The sequence below is a fragment of the Mesocricetus auratus genome, unplaced genomic scaffold, assembly GCF_017639785.1.
Source record: "Mesocricetus auratus isolate SY011 unplaced genomic scaffold, BCM_Maur_2.0 Super-Scaffold_100010, whole genome shotgun sequence".
In the NCBI taxonomy this organism is placed as follows: Eukaryota; Metazoa; Chordata; class Mammalia; order Rodentia; family Cricetidae; genus Mesocricetus; species Mesocricetus auratus.
In genome coordinates, this window is record NW_024429194.1 from 60219544 (window position 1) to 60247444 (window position 27901).

The following is a 27901-nucleotide window of genomic DNA, read 5'->3' on the forward strand; positions in this document are numbered from 1 at the left end:
TCAGAATATAAAACCAGTTTTTGGCATTGTAATTTAAAGAAAGCAATACAGTGACTCTTAAACTTGCAGGAAGGCATTGCTCTTATTTGTGTTAACACAGGACTGAAAGGGTGAATCTTTTTTCCCAATCTCTCTCCCTCTGCCTCCCTTTTCCTCCCTCCCCTTTCCCCCTCAGGTTCAAGAACAAGTTCATTTGACTTTCAGAGAAAATATTACAGATGATTTGAAAATCTCAGCAGTCACCAGGAGAAGATATGGAACAGGAAACGCCTTTTAAGTTAGGGTGGAATAGAAACAGCTTTATGGACAAAGGCAAAAGTACTCTGAACAAAGTAAATGAACTAGTGAGCTGGGCAAAGAGTTCCGCAGACCTCCTTTCCCGAGGTAGCTGTAGAGATATGATTAAGCCATCTGCTGAAGAGATTTTTACACATTTTAGTAATATCCAATTGAACATTTACATGCAATCTTGTTTATCTTGATTGCCCAGTTTTAGTTCGTTGCAGTTACATTGCATGCATTATCACATCTAATAGCCTAATTATATGCTGTATGTAAGAATATTTCATTATATATAAATTTAAGTTTGTAGCTTATAGCACATTAAGTGTTACCAATTAAAATTATATGGCATAATAATTCCATGTTACTTATATTTCATTATATAGTCAACATTAATTATATTTAATCAATGTTAATGTATTGTATACTAATTTGTAAAAATTTGTTTTTCTTGTATGAATAAATTTAACTTCACAATGTTGTATAAAACATTATATATAACAATCCACATATATTGCTCCACAGTAATATGTGTGTGTGTTTTCAATATTTGAAGGATAAGCACTTACACACTACCTTCTCACCCCCATTAATGTGTTTGAACATTACCCACTCCCAACCTTGACCACCCAAATTGCGAGAGAAATAGCTATTTGACTTTATGAAGTATTTACTTTTCAAGCAATTAATTTAAAACCAGTAAATAGTTGCTGCTTCCTCAACCAAAAACTTAATGAACAAAGTTCTTTTTATTTAAAACAATATGTTTATTCATTTATTCTGCATGTCTGCCCACATGTTTGTATGGAGGAAACGGGTTCTCAGAACTGAAGTATGGAAGTCAGAGAAAAACTTTGGGTTTGCTCTCTCCACTCTGTGAATTCCCCTGCAGTTAAGTTCAGGCCTGGCTACAGGTGCCTTTATCTACTGAGATACCTTGCTGCTCAGAAGTTATTTTAAATTTATCTATTTATTATAATTGTTTAATTGATTATACACACGAGATTGTGTTTTGGAATGTTTATTTTAGAAGTAGAATGTTTAAAACCATTTTAAAGCAAATATAACACATTTTATTGTTTGAAAATTTCATACAAGTGCATAATGCAATTCAATTAGTACCACTCAATCATCTCCTCTCCAATTACTCTATTATCACCTCATCACTTAGTTTTCCCAACATTCTTTGCTCTTTTCTTTTGGAGTTAATATAGTGCATCCTGAATGTACGTGGGTGTGGGTAGCTCTTCAGGGAGCATCCTTGAAAATAGCCTGACCATCCCTCCCCCAGATGCCATCAATTGCCAATAAATCCTCAACTAAGGTTGGGACTTTATAAGCCCTGCCCCTTTCCATGCTGGGATTTTGATTGGTTTGATCTTGGGCAGTCAGTTGCAGCTGACGTGAGCTCACGTGTACAACTATGATAGTCTGGGACATACTGCTTGGCTGTAGACAGCCACTGTTTCTGTATCTTACAATCCATCCTTCTTTCTTTCCTCTTTTGAAATATTGATACAGGGTCTCACTATGTAGTCCTAGCTGGCCTAGCCAGGCCCTCACCATCTTATTGCCTTCTTCTCTGTAATGGTAACTGAGGGTAGGTTGTGATACTGGTGTCCCTCCCCTGTGTTGTTCTGAGCATTTGACAGATGACTGTCTATTGCTGAGAATTGGGTACCATTCTGTTGTTTCTGTTTCTCTCCTGGGACTTCAGCATCTGGAGAAGTTTGTTGGTTGTGTGCTTCCCCACTCCTCTGTTCAATTGCTTTTCTTCTTTCAGTCAAGGTACATAAGATGACAGGTGAGGAACAAGTCTTAGCAGGGTTGAGATGCCCATTTTCCTCTGTGGGGTTGTTTCCGGAAGTTCCAGAGGAGAGTAAGTGAGTCTAAACAAGGGAACCTATTGTGTCCTTGCTGAAGAAGGCCACATGGGGTGGGATCCTGAAGCAAAACTCTTGGTAACTGTAGGCAGTGATAGCCGTGAAGATGTAGGATCACTAAGGGAACTTTGAACCAGGCAGTAGGTTTGTTTATGATGATCAGAAAGCAGCTACCATCGCTGTATGGAGTAGTTCTGGTGCTAAGGAGCTGAGAAACTCCTGAGGATGTAGAACCATGCAGTGATTCACTTCGTGTTTTATTACGCACAAGTTGACCTCTCACAAAAATTGAGGCTAATCATTTAATACATATATTTTTTCATGTTAAATATAACTGTTGTTGCTTCATATGTACACCTGCATGCATATTCCCCAATACTAAAAATACATTTTATATAAATATAGAAAAGTAATTAGTAAAGTTACATAAAACATACTGTACTGCTTTTCCTGTAACTTTCCTTAATTGATTTCAATGTAAAGATAGTCCCTCAATATCTTTATGAGTTCTGTGTTTCTGCTACAGTTTAAAAAATTAATACCCTCAGTTTGGTATAGCTAATGGAAACATAAACCAAGAGATAGGAAATGGTTATTTCATTGTAAATTCATGTTTAAAACAGTTCTCAGAAGCTCATATGCTATTCTTTGGAACTTTATCTCAGTACACGAGTCTGTTTGAACTCCTTGCTTGAGATTTACTTGCATAAAATCTCTTGTAAATTGGAAGTCATGTAGGGTTCACATGTACTGAACTTACCCATTCCCTTTGGAAATCCTTTTGTCTTTCTTTTTTCAAATGTTTTTTTTCTGTCCCTCTTCATCACAATTATGTTCAGTCACTCATAATTTCAAAAATAAAATCTTGTGAGAAACATTCTTTGGCTAAAAAACATACTTATCTTGAATCATCTTTTCTCCATCTATTAGAGGAACATGTATTTCATGAAGAACTACTCATTGTTTTATGTGAATAAGTTCATTTGTATTTTAAAGAGATTAACCCCTTCTCTCTTCCCCTTCCTCCTCCTCCTCTTCCTCTCTTTCTCTCTCTCTCTCTCTCTGTCTCTCTGTCTCTCTGTCTGTCTCTGTCTCTCTGTGTCTTTGTGTCTGTCTGTCTCTCTCTCTGTCTCTGTCTCTGTCTCTCTCTCTCTGTGTTAATGCCAAAGACTGATGTTGGGTACTTTCCACAATTACTTTCTATCTGTGTTTTGGGACAGAGTTTCTTACTGAACTTTGTTAAGGGAAGCTTTTTCTTTTGATAGGGGCCTTCCCGCCAGCCTGGTTCTAGAGCCTCATCAGTTCCAAATAAACACACAGGAGGCTATAATAATTATGAAGCTGTTGGCCTTGCTTGTTTCTTACTGGCTAGCTCTGACTTAAGTATTTACCCCATAATTGTTAATCTATGTATTTCTCTTACCGGAGAATGGTTCCGGGCTTCCTACCCCCATGGCATTACATGTTGACTCTCCTGTGTTTCTCCTTCCCAGAGTCCTCCTGGACTCCTAGTCCCTCCTATCTAGATTCCCTATAGGCCAGACAGTGCTTTATTGACAAATAACAGGCAAATAAAAGGACTTCCCCAACAGAACTTAGCTATACTGAGTGTTGTTAGGTGCTCTGGGACTCTACCTTCCAGTCCAAGGGTTGTAGACATATGTGACTACACTTGCTCAACCTTTTGCATGAGTGCTGGGCATCTAACCTCAGCTCCCCAGGCAAGCACAATGGGGACTTTGCTTATTGATCTAGTTCTCAAGCCCTAAGAGGCTACTTCCTAGAATTTTTAAAAAAACAAAATGATACCTTATTTTCTTAAACATTCCACAAATTATAAAATTTCAGATTATTAATATTTTTCCTTTATATTTCAGATGAATATGATGAAGAAATAGCCTGTACTCAAGGTGGCCAGATGTATTTAAATAGAGACATTTGGAAACCTTCTCCATGTCAGATCTGTGTCTGTGACAATGGTGCCATTCTCTGTGACAAGATAGAGTGCCCCGAAGTGCTCACCTGTGCCAATCCTATAACGCCTGCTGGGGAATGCTGTCCAGTATGTCCACAGACACCTGGAGGTGGAGATCCCAGTTTTGGTAAGAATGCTCAGGCTATTTCAGAATAGAGTGGGGACTCACCTTCATTTCCCAGTGATTGCTGCCCTCAGAGTTTAACAATCCAAATGAATAGTCATAGTAACTAACTCAGTGACCTCAGGGGTCAATGGCATGGATATCAGAAAGCTAAACATATTTTTAAAAAAGTGTGATGAGCCTCCTGGAGCAAGTAGGGAACTCAGTATTCCCTCCTGAGGCCAATTAACATAGAAGTAGACAATGATTTATTGTTTTCTTAACTAGCAGAGAATCTTGTTTTGAATGGTTACATCTAATTAGAGAAAGAATGTGCATTATACATGGCTGCTGCTATTGTGCTTATAAAAGGTGCCTCCAAGATATTTTGTTGACTTTCTATTTCATTGCTTAATGTCCAACAGAAAATGCAGAAAACATGTTTATCATCTCCGGTATAAACTTTGCCCTACAGAATATGATAATTATTCACAATGTAATTTACTGCTCTAGCAATTTCTCTTACATTGCCTCAAAACTTCAAGGTGTGCTTAATGTGAACCACATAATAGAATGAAATGGAGCCAAGTTCTTGGAGGAAAGAATGATGCGAATTACTGGGTTTCAAAATATTTTAAAAGAAAAATGTCTTTGATTAATATATATTTGATTATTAAAGAGACAGGCATGCATTATCATTTGTGCATTTTAATTAGTTATATAAGACCAGCATTAAGCTTTTAAGTTGTTTACTTTAGTTCTTATACTGGTCATTGTCAAGACATTATCATTTCCTTTTTCTTTTCACAACTTTCATTGAAAATAACTAAATATAATGAAGTATTCAACAGTACATACATGGAAATATTAGACAGCAACTTAAATCTTTTAATCTTGGATATTATTTAGCAGAATCAATGCACCTAAAATAAATACTTACACTCAAATTTGTACAGTATGATAAACATGTGCCATAGAATAGACATATCGACACATAGAATAGATAAAGACACAAAAGCTCCTTGAAAGCAGACATAATTTTATAGAAGCCCAGGAATCAGAACAATTAAGCCTTGGGGATAAACAAATAGCAATTGGGAATATGTCAGCAAATATCAGAAAGTAAAATATACAGTTTCCTGCCAATAATCAGTGCAGGAGAGTGCAACTCATCCCAAGAGGAGTAGTGAAAATGAATGACAACAGATTTATACAAATTAAGCATGACAGAAGGGTAGCCGATTTCAGTTAAGTTTATGAGACAGAGAACACACTGGCATATGTGTGGCCATTGGTCAGACAAATTTTGGCTGAATATAGTGACATATGCCTTTAATTCCAGGACTTGGAAAATGTAGGAGCATCAACAGTTCAAAGGCAGCCTGAGCTACACACTCAGTTCAAGGCTAGCAGGAACTAAGTAAGAACCAGCATCAAATCCAAACAAAATTAACCCATACCAAACTAAACTAACAATATTCTGCCAATTATACAACTTTTTTTGAGACAAAGTTTCCTGTATAGCAAGCCAGTCTTTAAGTGATTTAGCCAAGGATAGCCCTGAACTTCCTTAGTTTTGGATGCTTAATGTATGAATAATTGAAACTAAGTACTAAGATGTGCCTCCAGCTCAAAATCTAGTCAAGTCATAACTATGTTTAAGAAAAGAAACCTCTCATCAGGATCAATGTTTAGTGATAGGAAAAATAAAACTGAAAGATAAACCAGGAAGTTGAACAATGAGGTGATAGTGTTCAAATTACAGAAAAGGAACAGATGACATCTGTGGGAAATATAATATAATATATTAATATATTAATATAATATATTAATCAAGAAGAATTGAATATATTGAAAGGCAGAACACATGTAGAAGATATCCATGCTATTGAAAAGTCTCCAAAGAAGAAGCTAACGCAATGACAGAATAAGCCATAATAATTCAAGAAAACTGTGCCTAGACAAACCATTTTGTTACTTGGGAAAATTAAGAAGGTATTTGGAAAGTATAATTTTGCCTTCTGCGCATTTTATATGAATGATAGCATACAGCAGATAGCCACTCCAGATATGTGCCCTTAAGGCAACGAACATTATAGTTTCCACAGAAAAGTCTTAATGTTTCCATTTGTAGAAAACAAAATTGTGCATTTACAAAAACCAAGGAAATTGAGTAAAAATTACTATAAGGCAGTTTAGTATAAAGATAATCAGCAGAAATGTATAAATTTTCTGTGTAAAAAAGTTGTATTTTAGTATAAATAATGAGAATAAAACATATGCAATTTATAGCAATAACAAATATCTATAATTAAGACAAAACACACAAGAAATAGCTGATAAAATTATAGTAAATAAGCAAAAACTTAAAAATGTGAACATCCTATGGACATGAATATTATATTTATAACAGTCACACATCTTACCTTAGGGCAAACCACGAATAGTTCTCAAAAATGAGATAAAATGGAATTCTGCTCAAGTCAAAGATAATGGAATTCTTTTGTAGTCCTGAAATGTAGAAGGTGTTTTCTGTTTTGGTACAGTCCAGTGGTAAAGTATCCACATCACATGAGAGAGGCCTTAAGTTCATTACCAAACATGTAAGTGAACAAAGAAAACAAAAAACAAAACCAAACATGGGCATGCAAGAAACAAAGCAAATTTGCAATTAAATTTACAAAGGATAACTATGTTTTGTACATATGGAAATTTTAGCTACAAATGATAAAATAACAATAGCAAAAGATAGGAAAGGAAATAACACAGGTTTTAATGGAAATTGAGTGTAATACCTGTCAAATTCCCTCAAAATCAAAATTGAGACGTAGGTTACATTGTTTCAGCTGGCAAACTGAACAATACTGTAATGTTTGTCAGCACATTGTATCACTGGCCATTATTTTGGGAGTTTTGTTCACTGGCTTCAGGAGTACATAGTGGTAGTAACCTCATGAGGTGTTATATTGATAATATGTTCAATCATAATTGTCTGTTCATTGGCTTAAAGAGTTTAAGAAAATTTATCTTACAAATATACTTACGGATAGTCATATATAAAAAGTATTCATTATAGCATTATTTATAATAATTAACATGGTTTCTGACTAGTCCATCAAAACTCTAGATTATACCAATCAATATAGCTCTCATTTCCATCCTTCAAAATATTGTGGTAGGGTAATAAGCAAATAAATCAAATAATTAATTGTGGGGAAAGTAATGCTGTTAAATTGACTATGATGGATTCATGTAATGAGATCCCAATTTGAAAATTAATCTGGAAAACAACTTTTATGTGAAGATTTGTGTGATTTAAATATCTATAATTATATGCAGACAAGAAAAGGAGAATAAGGAAAAATTAGATATCTGGTATCATTTGCTTATTTATGAGGACTATAATAATATACATGGAACCAATAGAAGTGGATTTGATGGCACAGGACTTGGCAGAGACCAGGAATTAGGGGATAGCATACAAGACACAGGTTTCCATTGCAGAGACCAGGAATTAGGGGATAGCATACAAGACATTTTGCATTTGAACTAAATTACTTGGCTCATTTAAAGTATTAAAAAACAATAGGGAACATTCATTAAATATAATTTGTGATAAAATGATTGGTTTTATGGTTTTGCTAACACTAGAATCTCTATGAATGTTGTGAAGAAAATTATGATCACATGAGAATATTCCAAATATATGTACAATTTCCTTTGTTGGAATTGATTCAAGACAGTTGTTGAGCTCTGATATATTAGTGGGTAGAGAACCTATGTTGAAATTTATAAGAAATATACTATAGAACGTATATATGTTACATGTTTTTCATAGTTGTTTCCTCATAAAATGACACATTTATTCTTTTCTTTTTGTAGGTAGAGGAAGAAAGGTGAGTTTTATTTTGTATAGCTTTTTTTCACAAGTAAAATTCTTTCTAAGACTGTCTACACAGAACTGTGCTCTGAAATGTCTGGAAGCTTGATGTGGAGTATAAAGTAGCCTGAAATACACTGAGACCAAATGAACACAGTTCTTTGACTGGTTGAGTTACAGAGGCCACTAGTCTTGGCTCTACAGTTCATTTGTCTTTTCTTCTTTCAGTGTGGGAGAGTCAGGGTTTCCCAGACACTAAATAAGCATTCAACCATTGAGTAGTTTTTACTCACGTGTGCATGTCTGTCAGAAAGTTGTAAACTGTATTAGGAGCATGTTATACTGTTTCCATCCTTTTATTAATCATTGTACTTAGTAAATATTTTATTTGCTTTAGAAACTTGGTGTACATTTGCTGACAGGGATACAGTGAGGAAGAGGAGGGAAGGAAGACAGGAAGGAAGAAGGAAGAGAAGGGGAAGAAAAGAAAATGGAGGCAGTTCAACCTTAATGAATTGATCTTTCCATTGGATGGGGATTAATTGACCCAAAACAAATTATTTTTTCCTGAAGCACACTGTTTGCCCTCTTCTCCCTTCCTCACCTTCAGGACCTTGAAATATTTTTCTAGAGAAGAGCTCTATGTATGTGAGGACATCCGTAGTCATAACGGTTACCTCTGCCTCTACTCTAGGCCACTTTCCTACTCTGAAGCATTACCTGCTCCAGACTCAGATCAACTGATGTGATGAATCACTGTGTTGTACACCCTGCCACTGACTCTGTTATTATGGTCATTACAATTATAAAAGTTTTAAATTTCATAAGTCTTTCATGTGTGAGGTAATATTGGGAATATGTAATTAGATTGCCCCCTTTGCAGTATACAATTTGGTGACATATATTTAAAAAGAACAATATTCAAGAAAGTAGTATGACTTTTAATCTACATACTTTCTAGAAGCACCTCTCACATATCCTTCATGATGCCACCCCAAGCACTGGTACTCAAGGATGTTCACTGTGGTTCTTTTGAATATGACAGTTTAGGGGTGTAAGCAGTGCAGCTTTGAGAGTGCATAAAAACGATGGGAACATGTCAGAAGGGTAAAGCTGTGTATCTCTGAGGGACTGAGTGAGGTAACTTCTTCTGTGTGTTTCCTCTGTTTCCAAAATTCCCTGCTAGCCACATTTTGACTTCATAATTAGATGGAATAATAATACATGTGAGAGAAGAAATTAGATAAGCTTACTAGCACTCCTCTTGCTGTCCTTTCACGTAGGATGTGAGTGTTGAATTCCACTTGCCTTCCTCAGTTGTGTCACAGAAGAGGGCATTTCATAATGTGTTCATTAAAAATAATTGGCTCATGAAGATCATCAAGGAAGAAAAATAGGCAGACACAAGGATGGCACCAAGGAGATCAAAATCACACAAAGACAAACACTGAAGCGGATAACACTAAATAATATATGAGGAAATAGAAATATATTAGGCCACCCAATAGTACTTACCTTACACACTGAGATCATAAAATCAGTATATGCACTCCAAAAGTCTACAGTTCTTTGTAGAAATTGAATGCCTGTGATGTCTACTTTCCTTGTTGCTCCTTCGCTCAAGCACATAGATTGACTAGGCAGTATCTTCCTACACAGTTGACATTTTCTGTCCGAGATTTAGAAGTACACAGCTACAACAATTGTACCTTCTCTTCTGCTGAGACAAACATACTTACCTTCTGTTACTTTTGATGTTTTCCATGAATGTTTTCTGCATTTAATGATAATCCTGCCTATTTGTGAGTGTGGGAAACTCAAACACACACTTCTCTGAGTTTCTTCTGTGGTTTCGTCTTGGGAAGAGGTCTGAGTGACACTCTGCCTTTACTTCTTTCTCCCCGACTCTTTCTTATTCTAGTCAACTCCTTGCTTTTGATGCTGTGAAAAACAAAGTAAAACAAAACTTTTCTCATTTCATATCCTAGATTTGTTTTATGTTCTTAAGCTAAGAAGAAGTTATTCTCACAAGTAATTTCTGACTAAATGTCTTTATTATGGAATATTAACTTTTTGTTTTCATTATTAGTATTCTGTAGCCTAGTGTGACATGCTATTGCTCAAAATAATTTATATTTTACTAATTGCTTTCTTCTTTTAAAAAATATTCCTAGGGACAAAAAGGAGAGCCAGGATTAGTGCCTGTTGTAAGTACATATGTGTGTTATATATTACATGTTCTATGTTTACATATAAAACAATATATGTATTAAACATAGCTACAGTAGTTGTATATACTATTGTTTCCTTTAAAAAGGAAATTATTTTGTAATAAAACATTTTAATAAAACATACAGAAGAGAAAATATAGTATTTGGCATGATATAATGTTTTATAACATTTAAATATATAATCCACATACCTGACAATACAAAAAAATCGCATTTTTGTAGCATTGAATGTGTATATAATGACGTTCCACACTTTAGGAAGTGTGCCATCCCTTGATCATGATTGAAATTCCATGTTAATTCAGAATTCTCAGGACATCTTCATTCTTGTTGGTGACCAGAAGGTACACCATGAATATGCTGGAATTGCTAGCATTTCAAGTCATATGCTGCATAGCAGTTTTCATCAATATATTAAGAGAAAAGACTACACATGTTAATTAGTTGGTAGTACACATGTTTTTGCTTTATCATTAAACCTTATTTTCTCAGTTTATCAGAAAAGTAAACACTTCAATAGTTTCCCTTTTCATGCTTGATATGTCTTAGATTCTAAATATTTGACAAACATTTATCAATCTACATAATTCTAAGTGAGATTATTTCATAGATACCATTTTGCATTTGCATGCAAATTTCCATTAAAGAAGCTTAGTATAGTATAGAGGGAATAAATAATTAGTCCAGGGTCACACAGCTGCTAAGAGAGTGAATATTTAAGTGCAGTGGCCCTGTCTTTAATGTGTGTATATCAATTTCCATGAAAACACTATATTCCCATATGCAGTTCAAAATAGGTGGTATTTTAACTAACAAGACAGAGGAAGTGCAGCTAGTTGGGGGACACTCTTAAAAAGATTCCACTGTGCTTTAGCATTAGACCATTGAGTGTTCTAAGTCTCTGTAAACTTTGTTATTACAATTTTCTAATTGTCTTCTTTGGTGTTTAGGTAACGGGCATACGCGGTCGTCCAGGACCTGCAGTAAGTACTTTTCTTCAGTATTTGTTGTGAATAATGAACATCATTATTGACAAGACATACATGAGAAAGCAGCATAGCACAAAAGGATGCTCGACATCCCAAAATACTTTACTTTAAACCATCTTCAGATGTAGACATTTTGTTTTTAAGTACTACATGGCACACGAGGGTCAGTTCACCTCGAAGCTGAAAATCTTTGTTTTTTCTTGCCCATTAGTCTTGCTGTTAGTGAAAGGAAAAACAATCTATGTTTACATTGTTAATTTTACACTGACCTTGTTCTTGAAATGAGAGCATACTTGCATGTTTACTGATGAATAGAGATTTAGTTATTTAAATAACATATTGCAATAGAATTTGAGAGGTTATATACCAGCATGACAGATTTCTGGCTTTGCATAAAAGCTATTTTATCTCAGGTTTGGATATCAATAGCATTCTTAGGTAACTATATGAATAATGTACACTCATATGCATACCATTTAAATATCAAAACATGTCAGATCTCCTGAAATAAAATACTAACACAGCTCTAACAGACTCATTTTATTCTGGAGTTTCTGTTTTTGCACAGTGTTGTTGAGTAGGGCATGGCAACAAGACACATAGTTCTTGCTTTTCAGGAGGATGAGGCAAGAAGAGCCTTTAGCCAAGGAGTTTCAGGTGTAGTCTGGAAAACATTTTAATAAAAACCTAAATAAGACAACGGAAACAAAGTTGTTGGTTGAAACAAATAACCATTTTAAATAAATTATTTTTAGTAAGGCAGAAACTGTGACAATTATAATCAGAGAAATTAGAAGTAGACTGTATATATATGCACGTATATATGCAGTATGTAAACCACTGTTTGAATGTACATGAAGCAACAGTTGGCTGACAGCAGCAGGTAGACCAGTGGTCTGAAGCTTTGTGTGCCAGTCTGAACTCGCATATTCTACCAGATAACTGATAGTTTAGGGTTTGCACTTATATGTGAGTCTCTAGACCTAAACTGTTAAGTTTTTGTACCTAGAACTTAATGACCAAAAATCTGCACTGGGACAAGTGTGTGAAAATGATGCTTAATTTGCAATTACTAGCATGTTAATATGTTTACTTCCATAGTACCATATGTGGTATGTAATTCTTTGAGATCTTTGAACTTAACTCCTCAACACTCAGCCCTTTTGTTTACAGAATATTCATAGGCACAGGCTTTGCTGTCCAGTCTTCAACTGAACTGAATTGGAAATTAAATCCTTTAAAAATTCATAAATGTTGATATCTATAATCACAATTTATATTTTAGGGTCCTCCAGGATCACAAGGACCAAGAGGGGACCGAGGCCCCAAAGGAAGACCTGTAAGTTGGTGGTTACTTTTTTTCCCCAAATGTCTGTCAAGTGAATTGACTTGCACTCTTCCTTTGAGTGCAGTGAGGGTGCCAGAGACACTGTTACTCTGTCACCTCCATTACATGCCACAAAGAATTCCAATGTTGAAATGAACTTACAGCTCTCCACACTTAGAGAAAAGTATGGCATGAAAATTATTACCTACCACTTAACTAGAGAGATATCATGACTGCAGTCACTTATTTTATAAGGTCAAGTTACAATCAAGCTGGCTAGAGAAGCAGGGCGCATGTGTGGGCATGGTGACAATCCATAGCCTTTAGTTAATTTCTCCCTTTGATTTGTAACTTTTGTTGGTTGTCCTGGTGTAATTATTATCACTAGTTTTTAGCTACTGACATACCACCGAATACTCATAGGGAGAAGGTTTTGATTCATGACACAGCGCTCATCAGAGGTGTTCGCTGGATGAAGGTCTTTACCGTCACTGTAAGGCATGGTGTTAAAATCCTAGGTACCAGTGCTCATCTCCAGTTTCCATTACTATCAAACAATACAGAAGACTCCCATAATCTAGTGTGGTTTCTCAACCTCAACACTCCTGAAGTTTTGGACCAAATAATTGCTTCCACTGTGGGATTATTGTCATCCCTGCCTACCAGATGCCACTAGTAACCCTCATCACCATCCTACTTGTCACAAATAAAATACAGGAAAAATGTGCTGGATTGAGAAATACTGATACAAAGAAACTGGGGGAGCCAGTGACCACCAAGATTCTTTCATCAAAAATCCTCAGTTTAGAGTGTGTTATCCAGGTCCCTTCACAGTGACATTCAGCATTATGTTGAATACAAATTGCACATGACACTTCTAGGGATCACCACATATGGTGAAACATGCACGAGTTATTACAGCTGTAATATTACATAATGTACCTGCGTGCTTGCTTATGTGTGCTTGTGTTTGTGCGTGAAATTGCTAACCCGAGCAGAGAGAACATTCTTGAGGAGTGTGCAGCTGTTTTCTTCATGTGAACGTTGAAAGTTCGCCACCTAGTGGCCATCCATAAGTACTTTTATGCAGAGCGCTGCCTGAGAGTATTCTGGGGATGGGTGAAAACAATGATACATAGAAGAGCGTTTACTTACCTTAACACACAAATTACGTGACTAAGCTTAATAGGAAATATAAAATGCGGTTTAATTGATTCCAAATTATAGTTCATTTTCAGTTTTTAATCAATAAACTGTCTACATTATATTTTTCTTATTCTCATTAAATTGTTTATCCTCTTTGTTTTAGAAAATTTCACAAATGTTTATTAACTTAAATTTTAAATTACATTAGACTAACACACCAGGGATATTTAAAGATGTTTCAGGAAAATATAGAGGAGACAGGAAGTTAATAAAAACACAGACTGTCTTAGGATCAGACCTTGCTTAGTATCTGATCAGGCTTTGCCAACAAATTCATTAACAATTTAGAGAATTAATATTATCCAGATCTCTTTCCAGTCACATATAAAGTAAATTTTTCTGTTTATTTTGGAAATGTTTGGGGAGTAAGCATCTTGTTTCTGTTAAGTGCCTGTTTATAATAAGTTATCATTTAGCAGTTGAATTTGGGGGGAAGAACCCTGAATGAGCTCAAGTGCCACTCTGTGTGGTCTGGTGCAGAAGGTGCCTGCCACACTGTGTGATCCAGGAGCCTGAGACAGCAGCTGGAATAAGCCCGATTGCACATTCAAGAGAGTAGAGTCAGTGGTCTCAGGGAAAGAAGGGAGTTGATTTTTAAAATATAAAAATTGACTTTGATGATCCCCCGTGGAGGGTCTCACTATCCCTGGGGAGTGGGTGGTGGGTGGGGGTTTGGTGGAAAGCATGGGAGGATGGGAGGGCGAGTGAATGGGGGAACGGATATGTAATTTTCTATAAAATAAAAAAAGAATGTTTCTCAAATTACGTTTTGAATTTTCTGGGCTACTTTTTCTACCTCAATTTAAAGACATAAATGCTGCTATTTGGTCCACTATTGAAAGATATGGTCGTCTGAGTGTAGTAAATCATGAGGAATTAGCCTCTTCAGTTTGTCCAGCCTTCTGGCCTGCATTGTTGGATTATATTTGAATTGGTACTGTGGGCCAGGTAGAGTTACTCTCTTGGCTAAGAATTAGACATCCTTCTACTGTTAAATGCCAACTTACCACTTTACTCAACCCCCATGTTTAGTGATAAAAATGAAATTATCTTGGACTTTATTGTTCCTCTCTTTTCTACCAGAGCTTAAGGTTTACACACACACACACATACATACACACAAACTCACTCACACAACCCCTCACACTCACACACATAGACATACACTCACACACATTCACACACACACTCACATACACTCACACATACTTTCATGCACATAGACAGACATACATACAGACACACAGACACAGACACACACACACACTCACACAACCCCTCACACTCACGCACATAGACATACACTCACACACACTCACACACATACTCTCACACACATAGACAGACACACAGACACACACACACAGACACACACACAATCACACAACCCCTCACACTCACACACATATACATACACTCACACATACACACTCACACACATATTCTCACACACACTCTCACACACATAGACAGACAGACACACAGACACAGACACACACACGCCTAATGGGAATGATGAAGCTGGGAGATGGAGCTTTTCCTGACCTGAGGACGTGGCTATTCCCCAAGCTGCTGTGGTTTAGGGAAAGGGTGGGGCTTGGCAGTAAGGGCCATTGTTCACTTCTCTGAGAACTAGACTTGGCACATCACAGTGCCTTGCCTCTGATTTCTCATTGGTCTGGTTGACCACTTGGGTGGGAAGGAAAATATTATGTGCCTGACTTAAAGTAAAGAAGAAATGTGCAAATGTTATCCACAGTATTGAATGTCAACCATGCACCAGAAATTCTGCAAGCCTCATGCAATTTGAAGATGAAATAGACCCACAAACTATCAAGGGCCTTGATTTTGGGAGAAGATAGGCTAAAGAACAGGTTGTGCAGGCACATTCATAGTTAACTGTAATACAGGATGGGTACATTCAGAAACTGTTTATTAAATGTACTTAAGCAAGAAAAGCTCATCAAACGCATTCTAGAATGCTGCTGAGGTGACATGATTTTCTGATTATTCTATGATTTAACACATAAAGTAAGATTCTTACCAAGACTGCGTTTCCATAACAGAAGCCATGAGCAGTTCTGAAATTGGCAGTGTTTAGATTGTCTGTTGTAATTACCATGATTACCATCTAGAAGTCTGTGCATTTAGCCTTCTACTAAGTACATATTTGGAAGTGGTTCTGATATCCACTGGTTTTCTTTCCTAGGGTCCTCGTGGTCCTCAGGGAATTGATGGAGAGCCCGGTGTTCCTGGTCAGCCAGGTGCCCCCGGGCCTCCTGGACATCCCTCTCACCCGGGACCTGATGGCATGAGCAGGGTGAGTTGTATGCTCTGGTCAGTGCAACAGTTGGGTTACACACAAATTCTGAATTCTGTCTTCTGGTGTTAGACCTATTGGTTCAGAGGTTGATGCTTTGCTCATGCCCCGGTGATGAGTGCAGACCAGCTATGAACAACAGTGAAACTGCCAAGTCTGCAGTGGATTGTTGGAGATGCCAAAGGACCATTTTCTAAAGCCTCGCATCACATTATTTGTTTTCCCAGTGGTAGTTCTAGACTCCAAAGCCTTTTTTTTTCTGGTGATGCTGAGACTCCACTACACTGTTAAAACAATGAATTGAAGAACATACATCTCTGTTCTACTGTTCTGCAGGCTCCCAAAACACTGACAAAGCCAAACTTGTATTCTCCTGAAAGAGGATGCTGTATCTATGACAGTGGAGAGAGCAGAAAGTCACACAGAATCTTGGGGCAGGCATTTTTGTCACCATGACAAATGATGGTGAGAAACCATTTAAAGGAAGGAGGATTTGTTTCAGTTCACAGTGTGACAAGTTTCCCGATATGGCTGCTGGCTGGGCCAGTGCTGGGCATCATGGCCTAATATTGATAGAGCAAATATTCCCCTCCTCCATGTCCAAGAAGAAGACAAACAAAGACAGGGAAAAGACATAGCTCCCCCAAACATTCCCCCAGTGGCTTGACTAATTTTATCCAACTCGATGTCATTTCTGATATTTCTTCCACCTCCCAGATGTGCTTTTGGCTTATGATTCCATCAGTGGATGAATTCAGTAATCATGCAGTTAGTTCCATGGTCTTGTTACTTCCCAATACTCCACCCGTGTACATTGCACTGGGGATCAAGATTTTAACACAAGTCTTCAGGGTGTGTTGGGGGAGCAGCATCAAACCATAACAGCATTAAAATATTCCTTAGATTTTAATTTCCTACTTTAATCAAATAACTTTCTTCTTTCTGTGTGTGCTTTTGAACTCTTGGTGGACACAATTGGCACCTAGGAAAATATTGCACAATACAAGTGACCATGTAGAGTCTGAAGACTACCACTATTTTACAACTGTTCATATGTTTGATTACCAACTGATTGCAGAAGGAATTGTCTGTTTATATTTTGAATAACACACATATTTTCCTACTCAAATTTGGAAATTAATAAAACTACTGGAAAATAGTCGAACAATTTTAGTCAGTTTAATTGCCAGAGTATTTTAAAGGTCAAGAGAATAAATAAAGCTGTTTATAATTCTTGGAATAATCAGAGATTTATTGAAAGGATTGTAACAATTTTGTTAACTTACATAAAAGCATTTTAGGGTTCTTTCCATGAGTGAAAAAAAACCAGAAAACACCATTTACTTAAAATAGTCTGAAATGGAATCTGGCATTTTTAGCATAAATACTTAAAAATACATCCTTTAAGCTTTGCTCTGTTATTAGCATGGTCTAGGGATGGCAGGAAGCCAGGTGAAGACATCAAATCCATAGCAGACAACTAATAACCCATGAGGATGATCTGTGCTTCTGCCTGGCTTCAGCGGTTTCTCTGAAACAGCATACTTATAAAATACCCTAGGGGAAGGATAGTCCATCAAATGCACACACATTGAAAAGCAACTTGAATTTTTCCCCATGTATTAAAGTCAAACGTTTAAAATGGCTCCTAGAAGAGTCTTGTATGAAAGTGGCAGAGTGTGCACATTTCTCACTATTAAAAGTGTGCTGATGCTCATCTTATTACACTGTGAATAATGTCAACACCTTCCTTTTACAGCCCTTTTCGGCTCAGATGGCTGGGTTGGATGAAAAATCTGGACTTGGGAGTCAAGTAGGACTCATGCCTGGCTCTGTGGTAAGCATACAGTTTACTGGTAAAGCATTGGTTAAAAGACACTTATAAATGGAGAAGCTTGAATGAGCTAGTTAGAAACATTCTTAAACCAATGAGGTGGCTCAATCCATGAAGGCAGCCGCTGCCATGTCTGAGATCAACCCCCAAGAAATATATGGTGGGAGAGAATACTCTTATGGCTTCTACATGTACACCATGACACAAATACACATACACACAGAGAGACACACAGACACATACACACACTCACACATGCACATTCAGACACATACAAAAACATACACACACATGCACACACAAACTTAAACACACATATGCACATACAAAGAGACACACATAAATGTTCATACATACACACACACATGGACATGCACATGCATACACATATATATATACTTTATAAACATAAAAATTATAATACTTTAAAACACACTTACCAATACATTTTATTTGCTTATCAAGTCCTACTGTGTGCAAGTTAAAAGCAAACCATTTGTGAATGTCAGAAAACATCTGTCTGCATATTTCATTTAGCACTACAGGAAGTAGAAGACAAAACTACAACCATCAAGACTGTTACTTTATAATAAAAGTGTATTTATTAAGTTTTATTGTGCCAATTAGAAACACTGACTTGGCAGAGTTTTCAAACAGATTTCAAACTAGGCCATTTCCATTTTTATGAGTTCCTAGTGACCTAACATGCTTTGACTACTTTATTCCAACAACTCTGCTTCCCGGGCTGCTCCTCTTTCATCTTTGACCTCCTGAATTTCCCATCTTCTTGGGATAATTCTTAACTTGGTTATTTGAAGGTCTCTAGACCCATAGAAGGAATTAACACTCCACATCAAGTCTCCCATGCCTTTTAATCACAATAAGTCAAAAATTGTTCAAGTTAATGAGATTTCCAAAATCCAAAATGAAGTCACACCTCATAGATACCCATGCCTCACCTTATCATTAAGGCCATCTTTGATTTGTATTTTTTTCCAAGTTAGTAGTGGCGCTGCTCACTGCCTGTTTTGTGATAGTTTTCTGAGATATCTAATGTTTTATATATTCTAGTTTAAATTGCATAAATATTTATACCAGTATCTTATAAAAATTTTAATTTTAAAATCCTTTAACTTAAAATTAATGTTTTATTAGCCTATATTAATTGTACATAATAGTGGCTTTCATTATGTCATCTTTATACATGTACACAGTTTGATCATAATCATTCTTGAATTTCCCACTCTTGTCCCTTCCCTCTCATTGGCTTCTCCTCCCAAGTAGACACCTTTCAACTTCCACATTCTTTTTTCTTTTTTTCTTTTTTTGGTTTTATGAGACAGGGTTTCTCTGTATTGTTTTGAAGGCTGTCAGTCCAGCCCGGCCTCGAACTCACAGAGATCCGCCTGCCTCTGCCTCCCGAGTGCTGGGATTAAAGCCGTACGCCACCACCACCCAGCCAACTTCCACATTCTTAAAGGTGTTTATTTTCCTTAGTAGCTAGAATAAACACTCAACCAAAATCAACTTAGCAGCTTTAACTTGACTAAACTTTATTTTAGTGAAATTGATTTAACTTTATAAGATTTTGCATTAAGTTTTGTTGTCCTCATATGGAATTAAAATTCTCCTAAGTTTTCATTTCCCTCAACATCCCTTTGCTTCAGAGGAATCCTTCATGTTTAGATGAGGGAAGATTGTGCTTAGACTTTTAATATATGTTGTGAAAGAAAGAAATGTTCCAGAAAACTCAGTTCCCAGATAATTTTAAGCTGACACTGAAGATAATCTGGCCAATATTGTTGGCATCATAAACTGTTAACTTACTTGGTATTTAAGCTAGCTCTCTCTAGAGCTGAAAGAACAAACAGGCTGTCTGTAAGTACCGTGTGCCTGCCAAGATGTGTTGCTGTGTCAGAGCCACCCATTTGCACATGTGTGGGCCCTTGTCCTAAAGGCACTGGGTGTGCACAGGCATATTTATCTCTCTTTACGGAGCAGAGGATAGATGATGAAATCATCACACATGCCACTCAAATTTGCTCTCTCTGAGTCCATCTGCCTCCCAGAAGAGCAAAACCAGAGTGTGTCAGTATGGCCCTCGAGCCAACTGTCAAAGTCACCTTCCAGATTCAAAAGCACACTCAACATTTTAAAAGTATGAGTTGAGGGGATGGAGAGATGTATCTGCTGTTGAGAGCACCTGTTCTTGAAGAGAACCCAGGTTTGATTCTCAGCACCTCATGGTGGCTCACAACTATCATAACTCCAGTTCCAGAGGGCACAGTACCTTCTTATCACCTCCAAGAGCACCGGGTGCTCTTGTGGCACACGGGCGCATGCATGAGCAAAACACTCATATGCATAAAATAAATACATCTAAGAAGAATTAAAAATAAATATGACGTGATTTGAATATGAAGTAACATTTCCTTTCACTTATTTTTAAGGGTCCTGTTGGCCCAAGGGGACCTCAAGGTTTACAAGGACAGCAAGTAAGTGTTTTATAACTGAATTGTATACTGTAACATAAGGAAAGAGCACAAATAAGGTTCATGCTTCATGACTACTTTGGGCAGAACATTAAACCACATAATTATCACTTGGAATGGTATCTACCAAATAATCTTCACCCACCTTTGTCAGTTTTTTTAATAATGCATGAGTGCATGTGTGCATGTGTGTGTGTGTATGTGTGTGTGTGTGTGTGTGTGTGTGTATGTGTGTGTGTACCAGTTGTATGTCTTCTTTGATCTCTCTCTGCTTCATTTCTTGAGGCAGAGTCTCTCTCTTGCAGGCAGGGTTTCTTGCTGAACTGATAGCTCATCAGTCATTTTGTTGACTTGTCACTGTCACTGTCTTCCTAGAACTAGGATCCCAGACTGGCCATCTCTCTGCCCAGCTTTTGCATGTGTGCTGGGGGTCACACTCTGATCCTCCTCATGCCTGAATGACAAATGCTTATCCACTGAGCTGTCTCCCTAGTCCTCAGTTTTCATCATCTGATTTCTTTATGTGATTTCTAACTCTAGGATTCATATGTCTTTGGTTCTAAAAGAACAGAACATTGTCTCATGTCATGATGATTTCTGTAATTGATTGTTGCCAACTCTCAGGCTTTACAATCAGATAACAAAAAGCCATTTCCAACTAGTATTAGTATAAACTAAGGCCCAGTTTATTATTTTGTGGAATCTTTAAGATCCTAATACTATAAACTTTCTTTCCACATGTATCAAATGCTAGTGAAACTATGATGTAGAACTATTTTACTCTTTATAATGATCTAATGGGCATTAGCTAATAATAGTTCAAAAGAAAAAAATCATTAGCTAAGCCAAGGTAATTATATTGTCATAATCACCTCTATGAATCTTACTTCATTACATTGCTGAACATAGAGGTAGTTAATAATGGTGAAGAAGATGATGATGATGAAAATGAGCACACATTCAGTGCTAGCACTATTTTATTTTAAGACACATTTATCTAAACAGATCAATAAATTGTGAAGGCAGGATATTAGTGATAAATGATAAATGGGTGTTTTATTGGGGAACAACTTACACAGATAGAAGTAAAGATTCAGTCTCTGCTCTTCTGATGCTCTATGAGACCCAGTCGAGAGTGTGTGCCCCCCCATTCTCTACCTTCAAGCAGTCACCACCTCCACACCTGAAGCCATGCCTAAAGGGGTGGGACCACTAACGCAAATTCACAGGCAAGGTGAGATGCTACTACAAAACTGAGTCCTAATCTTAATCTAATTTTTCAGATTGGGAAACTGCATTATACTGAGAGCCAGTAATTTTCCTGAAATTATATATCTGGAGAGTGACAGAGCACAACCTCCACATTATACTTTTTAAGAATACAGAAGTTGCTATCCTGCTTACCTTTGCTTCATTTATCATTTTTCTCAACTTTAGGGTGGCGTGGGGCCAACAGGACCTCCGGGTGAGCCTGGTGAGCCTGGACCAATGGTGAGTGTGGAGTGAACATGTCAGCCCATTTCACATGACTCTACTTCTATGTGGTTTTGTGAGATACTTGTTCTCCTAGATATTTGTCCCCCCACAATAACTTAACAGAAAATGATAATCCTATAGACCCTGTACTGTGGTTTATCCTTAAGTTCTGTGCTTCTCAGTCACAGCATTTCAACCCAGAGTCTGCACTGTGGAGTCTACTTAAGCTCTATGTTTCTAAGGCACAGCATTTCAACCCAGAGTCTGAGTGTTATGGAAATTAGGGGTACGTAGGTTTGTGCAACTCATTGTTTCTATTGCTAAACACAAGATCTGAGACACAGAGATAAAATGCAAAACATTAGCAATGCCATTTGTCTCAATAGTATTTGAATAATGCTGGAAAGAGGAGGTAAATATTTTTCTTTGCTTGTCATTTTGTTTTTCCTTAGGGCCCAATTGGTGCTCGTGGACCTGAGGGGCCACCTGGGAAGCCAGGAGAAGATGTGAGTTTCTGTTGCATGTTGCTTTGGAGTGTAGAAGAGGTTAACAAGGGTTCCATGGGTCAGGAGAGCACTCTGCTCTGATTCCCATTCTGTTTCCTCATCCTTTCAGCTCCCCTTAAATCTACTCTAAACTGGAGAACACGGGTTATACTTTTGTAAAATCTGAAAGGACTCTATTACGAGAGTGTCAAATTATTAGATTATATTTCTACAGAATCCTCCAGGATTTTTATTAATGTTTATCTTAGAAAAAAATGTTTTTTTGTCTCTTAGAAGGTTCAGAAGATGACTCAATCTGAATGCACAACAAACATTTATTTTCCTTTTTGCTGTGCTAGGGATTAAACTTGGGGTATTGCGCATGACAGACAGGGTCTCTACCTTGAGCTGTATCCCTGCCCTCTGCATGTAAATTCTGAGGTTCCAGAAATGGCTAGATCAGAACAGGTTACTTTACATCCATTTGTTCTCGCTGATAACTTTGTGGACACACCATAAACTGAACTACAGGATTAAATGTTACCAGAAATAGAGCCTGGTTTCTGTTTTTACACTGTTTGTGGTATGACACAAAAACTCACTACAGGCTTTTTGTCTGCAATTTGTCATGCAATCTCAGAAAAGAATACTTAATCTCTTCACACTTCTCACCTCCTTTTTCCTATGAAGGGTGAACCTGGAAGAAATGGCAATACTGGCGAAGTGGGATTTTCAGGGTCACCGGTAAGTTTATGATTATCAGTATAAGGACACAAAGATTAAACGAAGAATGTGAAATGTGTAGTTCATTGTTCGCACATGTATTAGACACCCACGTGATAGCTCCTTCTGTCAAAATGCAAGATGTGGAGGGACATTTTGCCAGCATTACAGTGAATTCTACTTCCAAGAATTGTATTGGCTCCAGATGAAAACCCTAGAGCCAAACAGTTGTATCATAGCTATAATACTCATGGATACTCCCAAAACTCAAAATTTCCACAATTAAGAAGTCTCCAAAGTGACCTATTTGCAATTCATAACACCTGAGTTTTGTTGATCTCTAAATATTTTGATTGTATAGCAGTTCATCTGTCTGAAGCAACAGCTTGAGTTTCTTGCCTTATGTGTGTTTTTAATCAGCTGGGGACCAAACTGTGGACAGGTTCCTCCTTTGGCTGATCCCCAAGTCCTAATGTTGCCTGACATCCTTTATTAGTATCCTGGGCCCTAAAATCTCAGGACAAGATGCATTCATTGCCAGGCTGCCGAACACAGCTGTTTTATGTTCCCTTAACTCATTCAAGGAACACATATGTGTCAACCCACTCCACCGGAATTCATGCTCTGGGACCTTGAAAGGCCTCCAAATCTTCCTGTTTGACCCTCCTGTTGTTTTTGTTTAGTTTCTTTTAGGACATGCTAGAACACAGTGGTGAACATTAGAGATGGAGGAAACAAAAATCTCCTCAAACATGCCAGTGTGTGCAGTTTCTCTCAACCAACAGCTCCTAGCTTAATTCATCTCCCTTGTTTAGTTCCTGTAATTCCCTAATGTTTCTATACTTATTACAGCCACTGCGTGACTTTGCTTTCTGAAAATTGATGAGGTTAATTGCTGGAACTTTGTTTGTTTGTTTGTTTGTTTTTTGAGACAGAGTTTCTCTGTATTGTTTTCGAGGCTGTCCTGGAATTCACTCTGTAGACCAGGCTGGCCTCGAACTCTCAGAGATCCGCCTGCCTCTTCCTCCCGAGTGCTGGGATTAAAGGCGTGCACCACCAACACCTGGCTAGAAGGTTGTTCTCTAACTAGAATGTATAGGGCTCTAAGCATTATTTAGTTTCAATTATCAAGCCAATCCCCCATCTTCCTCTTTCTTTCTTTTGCTCCTCTATCAACTTGGTGTGTAAGTGCAGACAAAGGCATGAGGTTCAGCTATTGGGACAGATGTTCTCTTTGACCAGTTCAGGCTGGAAACTCCTGTGACCTTCTGCACTGCTGCTTGTACTCGAAACGTGTATCTCCACAGGGAGGAAAGGTACCCTGCCAGCACAGCATAGATGCACGCTGCAAGTTCACTGCAGCAGAGTACATCTGTGCTGCGATGACAGCTCTGGGTCAGCAGAATGAGAGTTCTTTATGAATGTTAGTACATCTCGTTCATTTCCTTGCTACACTAGAATATGTAATCATACTGGAATTTCCCCCCCACAGTCATAAAAGTTGACGTGAACTAATTATTTGAAATAACAACTCAGTTATTCCCTCATAGGCTTGGATGGGTGTGTACTAAGTTGCTCACTCAGTATTAAGGGAGACATATCTCAGTGAAAGAGAGGATGCCAGTAAAAAACCTTCCTGATATGAAAGATGTTCTAAGCACGGTTGTGTCCACAGCAGAATAGCAGCACCTCATCTTTTCAGATGAGTAGTAGATCCCTGCAGTGATGCTCTCAAAACACTAAGGTTCTTTCCCTGCAAGAAGTCACAGAAAGCACTGCTCCAATCTTATCAAATGTTTTTTATTAAGTTGCCTATTCATACATTTAGTATATACTGAATAAAGATTGTAATGTGTGGTGTGAAAGTACTTTGCCATATGTGTAAGTGCTGGGACACGGGAAGGTCCTCTGGAAAGGATTGGTGGAATCGACGAGGATTCGAAGCATTAAGGCTTTAATTCAGTCAGTTGTCAATCTCATGATTATGATTATTTATTGATCGCTTGCTAACCCAGCATAAGGCTAAGTGCTAGGGATTTGATGATTAATAACCACAGTAGAAATTTGCCAGTTCTTTGGTAGCACCAATTTGTGCTATTAGGGTATAGAACCTTCCAGTGGTGGTGGCAATGGGAATTCAACGCAAAACCAATTTCATGTGGTCAAAATAAGTGCATGATTGAGTACCTGGGTCCTTATCATTTAAAAAACAATATATGGGAAAAGCTTTAATATTGTTTCAAATAGTTATTCAACAAGTTTTCATTTGTGGTTGCATTTCTGTCCTTTTGATTTAATGTGCTTGACTAGAAGACACAGAATAGCAGAAACATAGAAACGACTGAATCAGGACAGAAAGCTATCCTCACATTTGCTGATTTTCTGTTGGATATTTTAACTCCTCACTCACTTTCCAAGAAGTTATCATTTCACGAAGCTTGCCATGATCACTTACTTTAAAAAATCTGGACCAAATTACTGTGTTCAGACGGTAGAAACAATGAAAGCCGTTGGCTTGCTACATGCAAAGAAAAACACCTTCTCTTCTACGACAGAGGAAGCACCCCCGTTGGGGTCCTCTCTTGAAGTTTCTTCCCTGTGCCTGGACCTAGTCAATTTACACACTGCACATACTGATTCACGAGTACTTTCTTGTCCCTTTTCAGCAGACCGCGAGGTGTCACCAAGTGAGCAGCGGGTTCTTTAATCCACATCTCTGTGTGTTGTGCTTCCTTGTCTGACAATGTGTTTGGTTTTCCAGTTTCGATTAATCCAGTACCATCTTTATAGACAAAATAATCCTGTTCTTTTCTCTAATATGTTGGTAAAAAAGATGTGTCAGTTGCCTGGGGCAGAGGCACATTAAGTCATTTTTTGTTTTTATTAATGACCATAATGTGCCTATGTACATTTTCCACAGGGTGCTCGAGGCTTCCCTGGTGCTCCTGGTCTCCCAGGCCTGAAAGGTCACAGAGTAAGTTGTTTTATTCTCTGTTTTACTAAGTGGGGCCTGGGGATAATTCAGTCAAATCCTTTATAATTCCCCTGTCAACTGCCCTTCACTACTTATGATTTGCAACATTCATCTGCATACTGAAATCACAATACCACCATAAATGCCTTTGAATTTCACATGATTCTTTAAAGAAGTACTGCGTTGCATGAAATGACACCACGGTGAGCAAGGAGAGCCTCTGATTTACAACCTCAACTAATAAATGGGTACACTAGGAAATGAGGCCATCATTACACAGGGCAATGAGTGGCATGATTAAAGTGGAGCATGCTAGGTCCAACTTGGAAGACAATAGAAGGTTTTTGAAACGAAGGTAATGAATAGGAAACTATTAAATATAGTGCTCACAGATATAATCTACAATCAGCCATCTATTATATGTGTCTGTATTGGGATGTGTGTATCATCATTCTATCTCCCATCAAATTATGTATCAAAAAGCAAGGCCAGTATCAGTTACACTATGCTGGGTAGTCCCGTTTGGAGGGGTTGAAATTCTGAGTGGAATGTGTGTTGCTGTACAAGTTATCAAAAAACATCATTTTTTCGTGTCTGTTGGGGAATGGTTCCAGGAAAAGAATACATTTATTAAAACTATAAAATCCTGTAATCTGTCTAGGGCCAGTATATGTTTCTGTAGTGTAAATTTTCTTTCTATGAAGTCACATTGATCAGTACTTTCAGCTGAGATGATTACTTGTGAAATCTTACTCTTTCTTCTAATGCATTTCAATAAAGTATTGAAATTTTAGAAAAAAACAGTGAGCAATGATTTTATCCATACAAATGTGTTCTGGTTCTTCTAGCATGGTTTGGAAAACTGAAGAAATCTAAACACATTTACAAATTTATACTTTTTTTTCAGGGACACAAAGGTCTTGAAGGCCCCAAAGGTGAAGTTGGAGCAACTGGTGCCAAGGTATTTGTTTCTCACTAACCCTGACTTTGCGCGGCAGTGAGGCTGCCGTGAGCAACGTTTTAAAAGGAAATATATGGAGAAAAGAGGGACTTGGATAAATGAAAAGTCCAGTAAATAAATGTTTCCTGGTTACTCCATTCTTTTCCAAGACATTCTAGCCATTCTTTCTTTCACAAAGTGACTTATTTATACATAACTAGAGAAAACAGCACAGACCTGTCAAGGACTTCTTAAGAGGAAAACATCATTATGAGATATATGCATGGAAAATATGTTTCTAATTTTTTTGTTCCTAAATTTCCTAAGAAAATAACCTAGTTAACTTTAGCACTGTAAATTTTATTTGGGACATGTAGGACTTGTAAGTGCTCATTGACTAGAGGTGACAGTTTATATCAACCTTGTTTAAATTCTCAACTTTAGACTGTTTCTATGGTAATTAAACTTTCACTTAATTTCGAGGAAAGATAGTAAAAACGAATTCTGATATCTTTCTTTCTTTGGAAGCACAATTTTCAAATGTTCGTTTTGAAATTGTGCCTCCAACATCATGCCTGTAACTGTATTTAGATTTCTCTCACTGTGATGCACTCTGCTCTCCTTTGCTTTAGGGTGAAGCTGGTCCCACTGGTCCAATGGGTGCCATGGGCCCTCTGGTAAGCCTCCCATTCTTTAGTTATTTGTTTTTCCTGTTACAGTAAGGAAATGTTCTAATGAAAATGCATATATTTGCTAGTAGATAATTCTGAAAAGCAGTCAA

General features: G+C 37.4%; 1 protein-coding gene across 1 annotated transcript in view; it reads left to right on the plus strand.

Annotated features, from left to right (window-relative positions):
- Col5a2 (collagen type V alpha 2 chain) overlaps nucleotides 1-27901 on the plus strand; it is a 123399-nt gene that overhangs the window by 58172 nt on the left and 37326 nt on the right. Inside the window, exons 2-15 of the mRNA XM_005084481.4 lie at nucleotides 4043-4267; nucleotides 8126-8139; nucleotides 10298-10330; nucleotides 11305-11337; nucleotides 12629-12682; nucleotides 16086-16196; nucleotides 17956-18033; nucleotides 20481-20525; nucleotides 21960-22013; nucleotides 22451-22504; nucleotides 23174-23227; nucleotides 26127-26180; nucleotides 27088-27141; nucleotides 27753-27797. Coding sequence (XP_005084538.1) covers nucleotides 4043-4267; nucleotides 8126-8139; nucleotides 10298-10330; nucleotides 11305-11337; nucleotides 12629-12682; nucleotides 16086-16196; nucleotides 17956-18033; nucleotides 20481-20525; nucleotides 21960-22013; nucleotides 22451-22504; nucleotides 23174-23227; nucleotides 26127-26180; nucleotides 27088-27141; nucleotides 27753-27797 — 908 coding nt within the window. The remainder of the gene's footprint in view (nucleotides 1-4042; nucleotides 4268-8125; nucleotides 8140-10297; nucleotides 10331-11304; nucleotides 11338-12628; nucleotides 12683-16085; nucleotides 16197-17955; nucleotides 18034-20480; nucleotides 20526-21959; nucleotides 22014-22450; nucleotides 22505-23173; nucleotides 23228-26126; nucleotides 26181-27087; nucleotides 27142-27752; nucleotides 27798-27901) is intronic.